At 42.6% G+C, this 16,352-nt stretch overlaps 1 protein-coding gene across 1 annotated transcript in view; it reads right to left on the bottom strand.

Annotated features, from left to right (window-relative positions):
• UST (uronyl 2-sulfotransferase) overlaps positions 1-16,352 on the bottom strand; it is a 294,956-nt gene that overhangs the window by 149,245 nt on the left and 129,359 nt on the right. The window contains exon 3 of the mRNA XM_075064040.1: positions 9,031-9,186. Within this exon, the coding sequence (XP_074920141.1) occupies positions 9,031-9,186 (156 nt within the window). The remainder of the gene's footprint in view (positions 1-9,030; positions 9,187-16,352) is intronic.

Here is a 16,352-nt window from a genome sequence, read left to right as displayed (position 1 = left end):
GCTGTATATGTAGAAGACTGTCATAATATCATGACATAATCATCATCCCATTCAGAGACTTACCTTGCTTTGAGAAAGAAAAGGAAAAGAGGTTGCAATGGTTAGATCTCAGGTGTCATTTTTAAAAAAAAAAAACTAACCTAAATAACAGGATAAATGAAACAGCCAGAACTATATTAAAATACCAATATATCATTAAAAAATTAACTGTATTATTTCACTTGCATGAAAGAGTGGCACACTGGAAGTCATTCACTACTGATAAATATTCACTTCACGGTATCATCCTGGTGCTTAGAGTACTTGATGAAAAACATTAATTATCCATGCAACTCTCTCTTTAAAATATATTATATGACTGAGGTGAGGATGGTTGCATGCCCCATACCATACATTAATACAGATGTGTCTCTCTCTCACAAGCACAAGTTTGGTAACAACAACTTGATCCACATTTCTCCACCTCAGTAAAACTAGGTATCACCTAAATGCCAGTCAGGCTTATGGAAGTCTCAGGAATGGAATAGCAGAGAGCGCTATAGGTCAGCAATGAAGTGGATTTGGAGAGTTCCATGCTGATATTTGCACAGCACCTGACTACAATGTGTCTTGTAGCAGCAGCTAATTAAAGTCAATCTCAATTTCTTGAGCTACAATAATATCCACTCACACCTGAAAACAGACATAGGATTTTGTTTTGAGTTAAAGCATGTTCATATTTAGAGGCTTAAGCTACAATGGACTCATCAGCAGATGAGGATAAGCCTATAGTATGTATATGAACAAGCAAGCATGGTAAAAGACAGCAAGAAAGGGAAAGTAGAGCCGAACAGAAACAGTGCAGATTTCAATAAATGAGAAGGACATAGCAAGAAAAATCACAAAAGAGTCTAAGAGAAAAACTGTTAGAGGAAAGAAGCATAAAAGTGTGTGATGTTTTGAAACTCATATGACCTCACTATGTCTGTGATCATTTTTTCCACGGGCCTCACTCCAATCCTCATTCTGAGCAAGATCTATAGGCCTGTCTTAGCATGGGAGGCAAGACAAGAGATAAGATCAAGGAGAAGGTGATGCCAAATGGCAAAGAGAAAGGAGACACTGAGGAGGAAATGAAAGTGGGAGAGGGAAAGAGGGAGAGACTTTGTGAAGAAAATGGAAAGAGAGTAGATACTAGTGCAAGCCATCACTGAGATCCTTCCCAGGCCAGCAACAGGTAGGAGGGAGAAACAGAGAAATGAGAGAAAAAAGTCTAGGAGGACATAGATGAAGGACACAGAAGGAAGGAGAGGAACAGTAGGACATATAGATTCTTAGAGGGTATAAATATAGAATCACAGAATATCAAGGTTGGAAGGGACCTCAAGAGGTCATCTAGTCCAACCCCTTGCTTAAAGCAGGACCAATCCCCAGACAGATTTTTACTCCAATTCCCCAAATGGCCCCCTCAAGGATTGAACTGACAACTCTGGGTTTAGCAGGCCAATGCTCAAACCACTGAGCTATCCCTCCCCACACCACCCCACCCCACTGCCATCAAAGGGCAGACTGGAGAAAGGGGAAGAATTAAGGGAGTGTGTTCCCTGTGACAAAGGACCTGAGGGAGGGTTCTACTGTCTTTAGAGGGATTCATGCCCTCTCTCTGGATACTGCCATGATATCTCCTGCCAGGAATTACTTTTAGCCTAGATAATGGAGATAGTTCTGAAGAGCAAATAGTTTCTCTTTGAAAAACACTAGATTACACTAAATGGTGTATAGTATCCTAGGTGCCAGCTCACTCTTAACTTACTCCATTCAAACATAGGAGTCGAGGGAGAGGGAAGGAATGGGGAGTGGCAGGAAGTGACATCAAACCCCATGATCTGTCCAACAAATGCAGCCTTTGGAAGCACACCAGTGCTCAAGGTTGGTTGCTGTGAATACCTACTGGTACAATGAATTGTACTTAAGAAAAAAATACAGAAGTTACTCATAGGTATCTGGGCAATTAGCAAATAAAAGCAAGCCAGCCATAATAGCCTATCTACCCTACAAGAACAACTGTGCTAGCACAAGTTCTCTGCCCTGGTTAGTGATGTCTCTGTTATACAACAATTTATTATCTGTATGAACAGAAAAACCTGGTTCTACAAATCTATGAGGGAGCAGTGATTGAGCCCATAGAACAGAGTTTTAGTCTAGGACCTGACTAGCTCCTCAACCCAATGAGCAAATCAGGACCTAAATAAAAACAATGTTTATTAACATGATTTCTTGATTAGGTTCTCAACTTTAATGTTGCTGTAACAGTTTTCTGCACTGAATTTTTAACAGACCTATCAACTACTCAAGCCCAGATTCAGATGCATATGCAAACAGCAGTCCTGGAAGTCTCAAACTATTTTTAAAGGAAGGTTTATCTTAAACCCACCAAAGCAAGAACATCAGAATGAAGGGTAAAATTCAAAAGTAGACACTTCTTTCTCCTTACAGGGAAGTCTCAAGTTACCATCCTCAACACAAGAAAATCTTCAGTCATGCTGTGAGAAAACCCATCAAGTCAGGATGGATAAGCATCATCATTGCTTGAATTCAGGCTGCTGTTACATTTTCAGCAAAAATCCACCAGATGGCATAGTGAAATGCTCACAAGAGAACGAGATGGGGCCACTTTATACCCTTGAAAGGGTATATATAAATGTGGTGGAGGGCATCCAGCCATATCATTGATCAAAAACTAAAATAATTCAGACTTGAAGATAGAGGAAAATTGAGATGCAATATCAGTACTTATTAGCTCCCTTGCTCAGAAAAATTGCCTTTTGTCTTTTTATTTATAAAAGACATGTTTTGTTCCATGAGAAACAAAATCAGTAGATAACCCTGCCTGAAGAATTTGTTTGCTGTCCAAGTGGTTTTTTAAACTGCTGTATTTCATCAGAAATGAATTCAAGTTCAAAATGTAAAAACACTGAGGCTGGCACGACTTTCCAGCCGCACAGTGGTGTCAGTTTACAATCTCCACTAATACTAATGCAAACACAGAAAGACGCTTTCTTGCTCTCACTCTCTCAGAACATTTTACCTTCTTATGGTTTTAATTTCAGTCTTCAAAAAAGCATGCGAGGTCAAGCAGATACAGGTATCTCTAGGTATTGTTTATCACTTTCAATCAGTCTTCATTTTCATCTCTAAGATGGTGAGAATTCCTTCAAGAACTTCTTAAGTGTCCATACTGCTCTGAACATTTTTCCATGGCAGGTTGTCTTTTATAAGCAGTTATTTTTTAAAATAAACTGACCTTTTATTAGTATTTTACAGTTCAAGTACATAAAAAGCTGACTATCCACAACAAGGAGCGGGGGAATTATTTAATTTAATAGTCAGGGAAAATTGCTCTCATTGGACACCTGCGGTAGTAAATCAATACACAAGCACAGTCTTGAATCAGAGTCCAAAAGGGCTAAACAAGAGATTCATTTAGGCATAGGGCCGTCTACAGATGTAAAAAAAGGTTAATTAGATATTATTAGTATTACAAGAACCACACATCATATGTAGCTCTTGTAATACAATTTAAATTAGAATATCTGAACAATCAGTATGACCCTTCTTGGGTACCCAGGCACCTCACCAACACTTGCCCCTAGGATGAGAAAGTCTCGTCTGTGCCCGCTGTGGTTCAGGTCCCTTACTCCACAGGCCACAGGGAACACCAGCACTAACTTCCAAGCCTCTGTGGGCGTTGTGCTCTCTGTACAGGTCAGCAATAGACACACGAACCCCGAGTCCTCCGAAGCTCCCTCTGGAGTGCCCAGCCCTTTCCACTGAACACCCTCAGAACTCTCATATTTGTTACTCCCACAGGAATGGTACATGCCAGCTTGCAAGACTCAACTCCAGATCACCACTCTACTTAACACACAGCACTTACATAGGGAAAACAAGAATAAGTTTATCATAAAAGAACAGAGAGTCAAATGATAGAGAGTGAGAATATTGGAAACAAATGGTTACCAATAAAACAAATCATGACATACTTTCTAGAGACTAAGCTTAACTAACATGGCATTCCCCTATGCCCTGGCTTACGCTAGGTCATTTCTGCAGTGGTTACAGTTTGGCTGAGACATCTTCTCATAAGATTAAGCCCACCAGCAGCTCATTCTCACAGAAAGAAGGAATATGTGGAGGTTCATCTGCATCCCAGATATAGTTTCAAAAGTTCATTGTCTTATCCCTAAATAGGATAACTCTTGCTTTTTTGTTTCTTCCTCCAGCCCCTGCAATCTATGGATTCACATTTTGCTCAGACTGTAAATAGGCATTTACTTACATACAATACTTAATTTTCACATCACCTGCCTGATTAAGGTAAGTGTCTCTTCTCCCCTGCCTGCCAGGAGTATATGGATCATCTTTTGATGACCTGTCTTAATTACAGACCTAGAGAACATAATTTTCAGCATACATTCATAACTCCTCACATCTTTTCCGTGTCTACATCTTACAATGGTTATGACTAAGGCTACAAGTATGTCACAGAGTCGCAGAAGTCACAGATTCCATAACCTCCGTGACACCGGGGTCCTCCTTAGCCCTTGCAGGCAGCGGGGGACCCCAGAGTTCCCAGTCACCATGGGCAGCAGGGGACCCCCTAACTCCTAGCCCTGTGGTCAGGGGTCCCTCTCAGCTCCCAGACACTGCATGCAGCGGTGCAGGGTGCTGAACCCTCCTCCTTCCCCATTTTGTCAGGGATATTTTTAGTAAAAGTCAAGGACAGGTCACAGCTTCCGTGAATTTTTGTTTATTGCCTGTGACCTGTCCAGGACTTTTACTAAAAATATCCATGACAAAATGGTAGTCATATCTAAGGTATGACCAGTGTGACACAAGCTTCCAGTAAGCATCTTACATGACATTCTTTTGGTGAACCCATGGGATCCTGTCCCACGTTCCCTCTGGCAGTTGCCATCAATAGGTCCTTGCGTCACATACAAACCTATCCATTTATTTCCACAACAGAGCTTGCTTAGAACCACTTAAGCGTTATCTGATCTCTCTCTAATTATCCACAGGCAGAGGACCGGATGGGCAAACTTCATGGGATGAGATGGGCTAAAGAAGGCAGTGAAGAAGACCCTACTAGAGACTGTCTTAAGTATATGCAGTCACATAAGGTACCTAAAAGTGCTTAATTTTACTTGACTATAGTGAATTAAGTTAAGCACTCGGGTAAGTCTTTGCAGGATCAGGCCCTAAATATACACGGCGAAGGAAGGAAGTATGATCTCCATTTTACAGATAGGGAACTGAAGCACAGAGATTAAGTTGCCTAAAGTCACACAGGTAGCCTGTAGAACAGCCAGGATTTGAGTCCAGACCTGTTTAGTCCCAGCCCAATACTTCACCACAAGACCATCCTTCCTTTTGCCACTAAACAGATTTAAGATTGGCACTGCTACTATACTAGATTAAAGACAGAAAAATTCTAGTCCACACACCTTTCTCACAAATACAGAAAATATAGCAAACACATTGACCAATCCACTTTTCTAGGAGGTCAAAGTGCCACTATTCAGCAAAATACAATGTATATATCAAAAGATATGCAGCCATAAATTAGAATAAAAAGATACACAATGCATATCTGGGTACATCCACAACAGTTAAGTCTGAGCTCTGCAGCAACATGTCCACCACCATCTTTATTCCCCTAAATTCACAATCCAATAATCTGATAACTTTGCGGGTGGAGAAGATAATATATGGGTTTGTCCTCTATAACTTGCTATTTGCTGCACAAGAAATAAATGCACAGTCTTCTCTGTTATCTTCCAACGTCTTGATAGGAGCATAGGCGCCGACTCCAAGGCTGGAGTATTCATGGAGAAAAATTGGTGGCTGCAAAGCTCCGCTTCCCTCCTCACCCCACCTCGCTGCCTCCTCCTCCCTGAGCACACCGCATCCCCATTTCTTCGCCTATCTCCCAGCACTTGCTGCCACAAAACAGCTGTTTTGCGGAGCGACAAGCTCCAGGAGGGAGGGGAAGGAGCAGGAATGTGGCGCTCAGGGGAGAAGGTGGGGAAGAGGCAAGGCTGGGGCAGGAATTTGGGGAAGGGGTTGGAATACAGGCAGGGAGAGGGCGGAGTTGGGGAAAGGATTTTGGGGAAGGGGTAGGAATGGGAGTAGGGAAGCAGCGAGGAAGGGGAAGGGGTGGAGTTGGGGTGAGGCCAGGGGCAGAGGGTGGTCGAGCAACCACTGGTGCCAGCAGAAGTCAATGGCGCCTATGGATGGGAGTACAGTATGGAAGAAGATCATGTTAGTTGTAGTCTACTGTGTGTCAGCCTGAGACAAATATTGTCAGGAAAGGAAAATGACCCTCCACTTTCTTAGCAGGGAGATGTATCACAGTATCAAAGTGAAGCAGGTAACCAGGATGAAAGATACGACTCTGCTATTAAGATTTTAGGAGAAATCTCCCAATCAATCAGTGATAAAAATCCCATGAGAAACACACACAGCAAAAGTATACAGGAACAAATGGACAATTATGGGAGACGTTTCTTCCTAACCCCAAGTGGTTGGCTTACAAACTGTAGCACAATGGCTAATATTTTGTTTTTTCATACACAAAGAACACGGGTATGTTATGAATCAGAATGATTTATTTTTAGTTTATGGGAAATAAAACAAAAATTCTGGATGTAAGGACAGGGTACAAGCAACAAAGAGCTCAGAGAAAGCATAGAAGCAATTAAGAAGCTTCCTGTTCAAAAGGATGAAGTAAAATGTCCAGTAATGGAAGGCTTCCATTGAAAATCTGAAGCATATGTTAAGGGGTCTGAACAGTATTCTTTTACAATTATTGAACACTGTGTGAAGAGCAAATGATATTTTCCTCTAATACTGGTAGGAAACGTGACAATGTTTAAAATCTTGTGTTGTCGCTTGCAAGCAGATGAGATGGTGTACAAGGACTTAAGAAGTGGTTAAAAAGTATGTCACAAAACCAAAAAACTTTCTAGGTGAAAGTTATAATTTTTATTTAAGAAACTGAATGGAAGGGAAAAAACCCTCTGGATTTCCAGCTTGTTTATAATAGTTTTCCACTACTCATTCTCATGACATAAGAAACTATGAATTAAAGAACAAATTCTGAGCACTATTCATACAAGGGAACTGACTTTGTGAGCAGCTCTGTGTAGTTTAAGGTTAGAGGCCCAAACCTTAAAAAAGGCATAGGTGCTTCTCATTGAAATCAATGGGATTTAGGCATCTCTGAGGATCTGATCAGAGTCAGCAAAGAAAAATGCTCACCAGACTGTGAAGACACCTTTGCCAGTGTGCCATGTTGCAGGAAAAAAGACCCAGTCTCCATGTAAAGACAGGTGATCGGGGTCACTTCATCTCAGAGGACATCAGTGAAGAGGTGAATCATTGTTTCCATTAAGGAAAGACATTGCACCAACTGTAACTATGGAAGTGGTCAACTACCCGCTTGTCCTCCTTCACCACAGGAACGAGGAGAGCCACATGTAAAAGGTGCCTTCTATGCACAGGTCTGGGAAGGCGGTGATGGTGGGAACAATACTAGTCCAGGAGTTGCTACGTCTAATCTCTCCATTTTCTCCTCTGTTGAAGGCTGCATATGTACATGAAACTGGGAGAATGATCTGGCCTCATAGGTTTTGATATAATATTTATTAATACTTAGTGACAAAGAATCTGTGATAACATTGTGACACGATACCCCATCTTTGTCATACTACTATTATGATGATGTAATTATGCTGCATTTTGTACAAGATGGTCATGTGAGGTGTCATTGGAAAAGTTATGATTTGCTGAACATGATTATCTTATTTGTGTGCACGTATCATTTTTTTATCATATTGACTATGTACTTGTATTTCAAATGTAGTTACACCTGGGTGACACCCACTAGGCAAGAGACTTCCAGTCTAGATAGCTGGCTGTGAAGGGCCATTAGGAAAAACAATAGACCTTAGGAGAAGCTTTTCCCCCACCTGTGAGCCTTCCTGAGAACGCTGCAGACAGCCTGTAAGTAATGGCTGCTATGACTCTGCAAGGGCACGTGACCAGCCCACATGACTCTGGACTCCATTTTGGGGGTCTGTATTTTTCCACAAACTGGTCTGGGAACTGGTTTTGGAACAAAGGGTTCCCACCATATGTTAAAGCTATATAAGGCAGGGAGTGACATCTTCTGTTCTTCACTGCCCCACAACTCAATACCTGAGAGAAGCTCCTAAGGAGAAGGACCTGGAATGGGGGTGGGGATCCAAAGCTGCAAAGCAAGTACAGCTTGTGCTTTGAGAATCTGCAAGCCTGCTCGTATCGTCAGCCAAGATGAGAGATTGTTAATTCAAATCCTATCCTTCTAGTATGTTATACTTAGTCTGCGTTTTTGTTTCTTTACTCAGTAATCTGCTTTCATCTGTTCGCTATCATTTATAATCAATTAAAATCTCTTTGTAGTTAATAAATTTATTTTATATTTTAAATCTAAACCAGTAAGTTTGGAGTGAAGTGCTTAGGAATCTTAGCTCAAGGGGCAGGGGCTGTTGCATTTCCTTTCCACATTAAGGGAGGGGGTGAACTCTATGATCTTATGCTGTACAGTTCCCTGTGCAGCGCAAGATGGTATAATTGTGGATTTATACTCCAGAGGGGGGTGCACGCCTGGGGAGCTGAGAAATTGGCTGGTGTCTGTTTGCACTCAGATAGCCCAGTTTGAGTGAGTGGTGCAACCTGCTGTGGTGTTCGGTGATAACAGGGCCTGGGTGAGGTTAGCTGTGTGTCTCAGAGGGAAGCAGTGGTTCCCACAGCTCCCAGACTGCATCCCAGGGGTAACAACTTATCAGATACATATTTATAGATACATTTCCACACGGTGATTGGGATTTAGCCACACTACCCTATCTACCATGTAATAAGATAAGTCATGTTGAACAATATATCCCTGTCTTTCATAACTTAAAAATGAAAAAACACAGAACATCTTAATGAGTGTAAATAACTTACCTGTTCATTTTTGGTCAGTCTGGTTTTGTTATGAATGTCTGATGTAACCAGGTTGAACCCATGCCTCTCTGACAAGATTCTCAAAAGCAAAACCACAGTTCGACTCCCACACTTTCCAACTCTGTTGTACACCACTTGGCTAGGGAAAGGAAGTACCTAGGTAAAGATTGAAAAGAAATGCAGTGAGCATACTGGTCTTTCCATTTCTAGGCACCTGAGAGCCACAGAATACATTTGCTGTGACTCAAGAGATAAAGATTTCCTGAGTACTACACATGTCCATGTCTAGGTCAGGAGTGTCCCATTCCACTAGGAAGCTATAAACACATAGTTAGAGTCTTTAGAGTATTAATGGGAGTCTCAATAAATCAGAAAATGACGACGGGATACAGAGACTCCGCCCATGACCTTCCAGTTTAACACACTAGTGCAGACCAGTCATGACACAGACATGTCACTGCTTGATGGCTTCTATTTAAATGAATTCATGGGCCTAAGCTTGTTGCTTGTGCCCACATCACAAAACACATTATAACAATTAGCGCCGTTGTTGACTGTCTCAACAGAGACAACACAGACTGAATGGTTATGGAAAGTATGCTACTTTTGGAGCCAGTCCTTTGAGTCAGTGCTGACATATTTGAAAGGGCAACGTGAAGGAAGATGTGATGGATAGAGGCCTTCAGATGCCAGAGCTATCAATCTGGCATCTTTCACCAGCACTAAAATTCATTAACCATTTTTTTAAATTAAGAGAATAAATCTTCCAAAGAGACATTATGCATGAATTATGCTTTGACAGCTAAGTTAAAAATAGAGTTCAGCTGGTTCCAATTCAAAAATGGATTACTTGACCCACCACACAACACTGTTTATAAAATGACATCTCTATAAGTTAGAAGATAGGAGTAGATAACTCAAATGAATTTAAGTGTCAGCTAATTAGATGAGTCAACAAACTGCCCTCATCAATCCCCCAATAAACAATCACCAGACTCCTGCTGCTGTTGGACAATTTGAATATACTTTATACTCCATTTTTGACCAACTTGATCCCACAGGAATTACTCAGACAAAATGTCCAACTATATTTTAACACTAGTTTAAAAATGCAGACCTTGATGGAAAGATCATGTGGTAGTAAGTGTTTGCTGACTAGTGGCTTTAAGAAATCATATTTTTCACTTTTCTCAGTTTAGTTTTTAAAGTTTTCAATTATTTTTGGTCATATTTTTATATGATATAAAAGGTTTTAAGAATGGATTCAAAACAACCAAAGGAATCATGAAATCCAGATAGGTAAGGAAGAACATTTCAATCCAAGTCACACGAGGAAAGAATAATTTGAAAATCATAAATGGCAAGAATGAAGGAATGATTATTCCCTCATTTGTGTCCACACTGATACTGAAGTCCTTATGCTGATCTGAATTGCACCCAAAATCACAGGAAATGTTATATTGATGTCTAATATCAATATATTTTAAAGTAACATTAAAAATAAATATTAAGCACTCTGTTTTATAGTCTCAAAGCTATTTATAGTCATTAACTATCTTTGATCAAGGTAGATATTTTTAGAGCAGCAAATATGCTTCAGGAAAAAAAAAATGTAACAAACCTCCTCCCCCACTGTACCTGCCGGCCTCTGCCTCAGGCTAGTGTCCCAACCCTGGAGCGCCCCCAATCCCCTCCTGCAGGCCAGGAGCGACAGGCAGGCGGTGGCACAACTCAAACCGGGATCACCCCACAGAAAGACTGGAGCCATGCCAACCACGAAGCTGGAGGGGGGCTGGGGGCAGAGCACAGGTGTGGTCATGCCTGCCCGTTCAGGGAGACACAGCCTCCCCCAGCTTATGATACTCTCAGCCCATGGTACAGTAACTCCTCACTTAAAGTTTCCCCGCTTAACGTTGTTACGTTGCTGATCAATTAGGAAACCGGCTCATTTAAAGTTGTGCAATAATCCACTCTTACGTTGTTTGGCTGCCTGCGTCCTCCACAGCTGGCAGCCAAACAACCCCCCCCCCCCCGCCTCTCGCCCGCCGGCAGACCCCATGGATCAGTGCCNCAGTAACTCCTCACTTAAAGTTTCCCCGCTTAACGTTGTTACGTTGCTGATCAATTAGGAAACCGGCTCATTTAAAGTTGTGCAATAATCCACTCTACCGGTGTTGAGCTGCCTGCGTGCCCCACAGCCGGCACCCCAACACCCCCCCCCCGTGCCTCTCGCCCGCCGGCAGACCCCATGGATCAGTGCCTTCCCCATCATCTCCTGCCCGCGGCAATCAGTTGGTTTGCGGCGTTTTGGAGGCAGGGGAGAGGAGTGAGGACTTAGCGCGCAGTCTCCCCCTCCCTCCCCTGCCTCCTGAACACCACAAACCAGTTGATTGCCCCAGGAAGGAGGCAGGGAGGGGGAGCCTGTGCCTAGTCCTCGGCTCCTACCCCCTGCCTCCTAAACGCCACAAGCCAGCTGACTGCCCCGAGCAGGAGGGAGGCAAGAAGAGCGAGGACTCCGTGCGCCTCCCTCTCCGGTAATCAGCTGGCTTGCAGCGTTTAGAGGGGAGGGGAGGAGCCGGGACACAGAGTGTGAAGTAAAGGGGGAAGATGTGGAGGGGGGACAGAAGAGGCAGGTCAAGGGTGGGGGTTTGGGGGAAGGGGTGGAATGGGCAGGCTGAGGGTTGAGCCCCGCACCCCTGGTGCTTGCAGAGTAGGGGAAGCTGCCCTGGAACCTAACCCCCCTCATTTACATTAATTTTTATAGGAAAATTGAATTCACTTAACATCTTTTCACTTAAAGTTGCATTTTTCAGGACCATAACTACGTTAAGTGAGGAGTTACTGTATTAAGGAAAGGAAATAGCTGATGAATTTCTCAACTAATAGCAAGGCAAGCAGATAGTTCGCTGTTAGGATACACTTTAGCTCCTTAAAATCATTTTGTACGTTACATAAATATCTGCAACAAGCTCTTTCCCAGTATTCATATCTATACTAGTGCAGCTGTTCAAGGAAAGAAAAGAAAACATACTGGATATCATTTAGTTAGCCAACTTCAGGGGCTTTTGTCAACAAAAGAATGAAGACAGAACACACTGGCCAAGAACTAGTTCTGAACTGTAAATTTTTTTAAGTAGCATATATCCTGCCATAATTTAGAATGTCTTTTTCATTCAAATGCCACTAGAGTCTTAATTATTTGTTTCAATTATACTTTACCGTGAGCCAAAAATACAACACGTTTTCTTTCTGTTGTCTGCACTTCCCTCGTGCTAATCAGAGGAGAAATCTACATTTTTACAACACAAAGAAATAGTTTTCATTGCTAGGAGAATCTGGCAAAACTAGGTTTGCATGTGTTCAGTAGTTTTGGTTTTTCCAACCTGATGAAAAAGTTCATTTCGTCTCCCTTAACACCCTTTCATAAAGTGCATGCTCATTTTGCCTGTTCTCTTTTAACAAACCTTCCAGTCTCCAACTCTGTTCAGCTGCCCTTTGGCAGTTTCTTAATGGCAGTGAAGGCAAAAATCAATGAAGCCTGGTTAGTTGCCTCTACTATTTCTATTGTGCCTCTCTTATCAGGGACCAAAGCATTACCTCCAACCTGCATCTCACCTCCATCTGAGTTCCAAATGTCTCTTTGAACATGGTGCCTCAAAGAGCACTGCAACATACCTTTGTTCTATGAGCTATTACAGATGTCCTACAGCTGCTTGAATTCTGATATTTCTCTTGACTCAGTCCCCTGTCAAGGAACACTCTTGAGAAAAAATGTTATACTACTGGTGTGCATTCTGCAGCACAACTAAACCTGACTGCCCCACTCATCTTATAACAAAAGGAGGCCTAGCAGAACCGATGAGAAATTCTGTTCTCTCCTACCTGAGGACAGAGAATTTTGATATTACAACCACATAAATTCCAACTTGTCAACAGCCAAATATTTATTAAGGAAAACTAAAATTAAAAAAAAAAGCGGTAGGATAAAACACACAAGTCTCAAAGATTTTAATGGCACACAACCAATGATGACTCAGATATTGTCAAGTCCACTTTATAGAGCTAGACGAAAGGAGAGCTGTTCTGTAATAGATCCTAGTATAATTGCACTTAAACTGTACCTATGAGACCTGAAAAGTGCAAAACCTGAGAGGTATTCATCAATGTTATAGGTAGATTATAAACTCTTTAGGGCAGGGACTGTCTTTATATTCTCTGTTTATACAGCACCTCACACAATGGGGTCCTGGTCCGTAACTAGGCCTTCTAAGATCTATAGCAGAGGTGTCCAAACTGTGGGGCCTGGAGGAAAGTTTGGGGCTGGGGGAGGATCATGGTGGGCTGGGACAGCCCCCATAAGGGATGGGGAGGAAGGGAAAGAGGGCCACCCCAGCCCAGCTCCAGCTCTACTCTGGCCCCGGCCCCATGCCTGACCCTGTCCTCACCCTTGGTGTGGTTCCATCCCTGGTCAAGGGCCCAACTGCTAGCCCCTGGCTGCAGCTCCAGTCCCAGGCCTGCCCAAACTCCAGCCTTGGCCCCTGGCTGTGGCTTCATGCCTGGCACCAGACCTACCCCCGGCTGTGGCCCCAGCCTTGCCCACCTTACCCCGTCCACAACCCTCCAACCCCCTGAACCACAGCCCTGCTCCTGGCTCTGTCTCTGGAGGAGGGGCTGGGGGTGCAGACAAAGGAAGGGAAGGCACAACCCTAAAATATTTGGGGACCACTGCTCTACAGTAATACAAATAATCAACAACAGTGTAAAATAAATTAGGTGCATAATTTGTGCATGCCTGCGTGGCTTGCACAAATTGTCCTTTCAGCTAAAACCAACTCTGGCTGAAATCAAGGTATAGCTCAAACAACTGCTATGTAACTATGCAAGACAGTATCATTTAGCGACCTGATGACTGGGGCAATAAATGAAAAGGCAGATTGTACTATTGTCCTCCACAGTGCCAGCTCACACTGCCAGGGGAGTCACAGTTTCATCTGATGCAGGGGATATTGGGTGTGCTGCTAAATCTGTCATAGAATTATTTTTACATTATATCACGCTTCTGTAATGGCTTCTGTTGAGAGACTAGTGTTCCAATGTAACCTGCTGCAAATTTACATGTTACTGTTTGGAAGGCTGAACTATGCCAGAGTCAAATCAGGTGGAAAGAGTGGTACTACACTCCATTTCAAGTACACATCTAATTTATTAGATTAGCAATTTCAGGCCAATGAGTCTGTCTCCTTTAGAAAAAGTACTTTAGGCACTCATTCAAGAAAAAAGAACTTGTTTTTATTATAAGAAATAAGAAGGCTACAGTAAAATATTTCAAGATACAGGGCTACATCTTTGATTCTAGCTAAGATGTGCCCAACATAGGAACGAGGCAGAGAGTTGGGGGAAGGCATCCACTTTCCCAATCCTGTGACCAGTTTTGCCTTTGGTGTATCAGGGTTCTGCCAGCTGCAGATTGCTAGAAAAAGCAGTGGTGGGCAAAGGTCTGGCCCAGATTATTTGTAGGCATTTGTATGGCACTCATCAATGTAGCATCCAAGCACCTAGTTGATCCCGGTCAGACAAGCAGAACGATTCTTCTAATTGAAAGAAGCTCTCCAGATTATATTCAGACAAAATTCTGTCTGTCTTTTTTAACCACTTAGCAAATTTGACCAAAAAGTGAAAGGAGAAAACCAAATCCCATTATACATGCTTGTAAACATACTATTTAGGATAATTCACTGTCAAGAGTGATATGCATAAGACAGCTGTACACCCTTTAAATTCTACTCTCCCAAAATTACACTAGTTTTTGGCACTAAAGCTTAATGTTGTTTAATATCTGGAGGCCTTCATTTTTACTTCAGAACCATGACATCCTAGCACCATCCAAAAGTAAGTCTTCCCAAAGCACAATGAAATGCAACACAATGAACCACTGGCCAGGCGGTCCGGGCGAAGCGCCTTCAAGGGGGAGGTACAATCTGGTAAGTGCACTCCTGAGCACATGGCCCCTTCCCCTTTTAAGGACCTGCTCCTCATGGCTGGGACTAGAGATGACTTGGTCGTGTCTGGTTGGTCACACTCCACCTACAGTGTCCATGCAGTGTTCAGGCACTGGGCGTGTGATCGCTGCCTAATCAGAGTGCCAGACACCTTGCCTACCTGGGAGCTCCTCTGATCTTCCAGCTCTTCAAGCAGCCCATTCATTCCACAAACATTCCAGGAGGGGGTGGGTAGGAGGGGGAAAGCTATTTCACAGGTATTGAAAGAGGGAGAGGAGACCAAAAGGGGAGTAGGGGGAGGTGTAACAGACCTTTTGAGCATACAGATCACGGCTGCTCCTACAACAGTCATAACCCAGGTACTCTGCTGAAGTAATACCCATGGAGGAGCTCTGTGGCCTTCAGGTAGTGAGGATTCCTTCTTCACTCATGCATCTGCTCAGGGTGCTTCAGCCAGGTACTAAATGTGGGTCATAGTGAAGTCTATTTTCACAGGCTAAGCAGAATTGCACTTTCCAATACGATGGAAAAATAAGATTTTATATTCTACATGGGTGGTTTACCACGTGCAGAATTTCTCTGTATGTCAGTTCCTCTACAGTTCCAACTAAATCTCCCAACTTGATTATCTATACCCTTGGATCAATTTTACTGGCATCATTCTTTAAAAACCAAACCAAACCATCCGACACTGTTGTATATTCTCCCCCTAAACTCCACGTTTGAATAGTTTTACCAGCTAAAGGAAAGCAGAAGTGCAGCCAAGCTGGCTGGTTCATTCCCAGTGTTCTCTCTCTCTCTCACACACATATAGTAACCAGGAAGATTCATTGCTTCTCAGGTGCTGATAGAGAAATCCAACATTTACAGCTATTATTTTCAGAAGCTTGTTTAGGTCACAGGCAACCAAAATCAAAATGCTTTAAGTAACAATCACTCCATATATGCGTAATTATGCAACTGAAGATAAACTCTACAGAGTTTTTAAAAGCTCAGTTTATAATAGACTATGTAAATTTAACAAAAAAATTACGATATCTGCAGCACATAGGCAACTTTACGATACGTATTCAATGCCCCAGAGACACATTATTACTATTAATTTATTTATTTATATTACCATCATATCTAGGAGCACTATTCATGGACCAGGACCCCATTTTGCTATGTGCTGTATAACATAGGCCTGGTCTACACTACGCGTTTAAATCGATTTAATGGCCGTTAAATCGATTTAATGCTGTACCCGTCCACACTACAACGCCCTTTATATCGAAATAAAGGGCTCTTTAAATCGATTTCTGTACTCCACCCTGACGAGAG

The sequence above is a fragment of the Chelonoidis abingdonii genome, chromosome 3 (genome assembly GCF_003597395.2).
Source record: "Chelonoidis abingdonii isolate Lonesome George chromosome 3, CheloAbing_2.0, whole genome shotgun sequence".
Taxonomy (NCBI): Eukaryota; Metazoa; Chordata; order Testudines; family Testudinidae; genus Chelonoidis; species Chelonoidis abingdonii.
The sequence above is the reverse complement of the archived record's forward strand: the minus strand, read 5'-3'. Positions and strand labels throughout refer to the sequence as shown.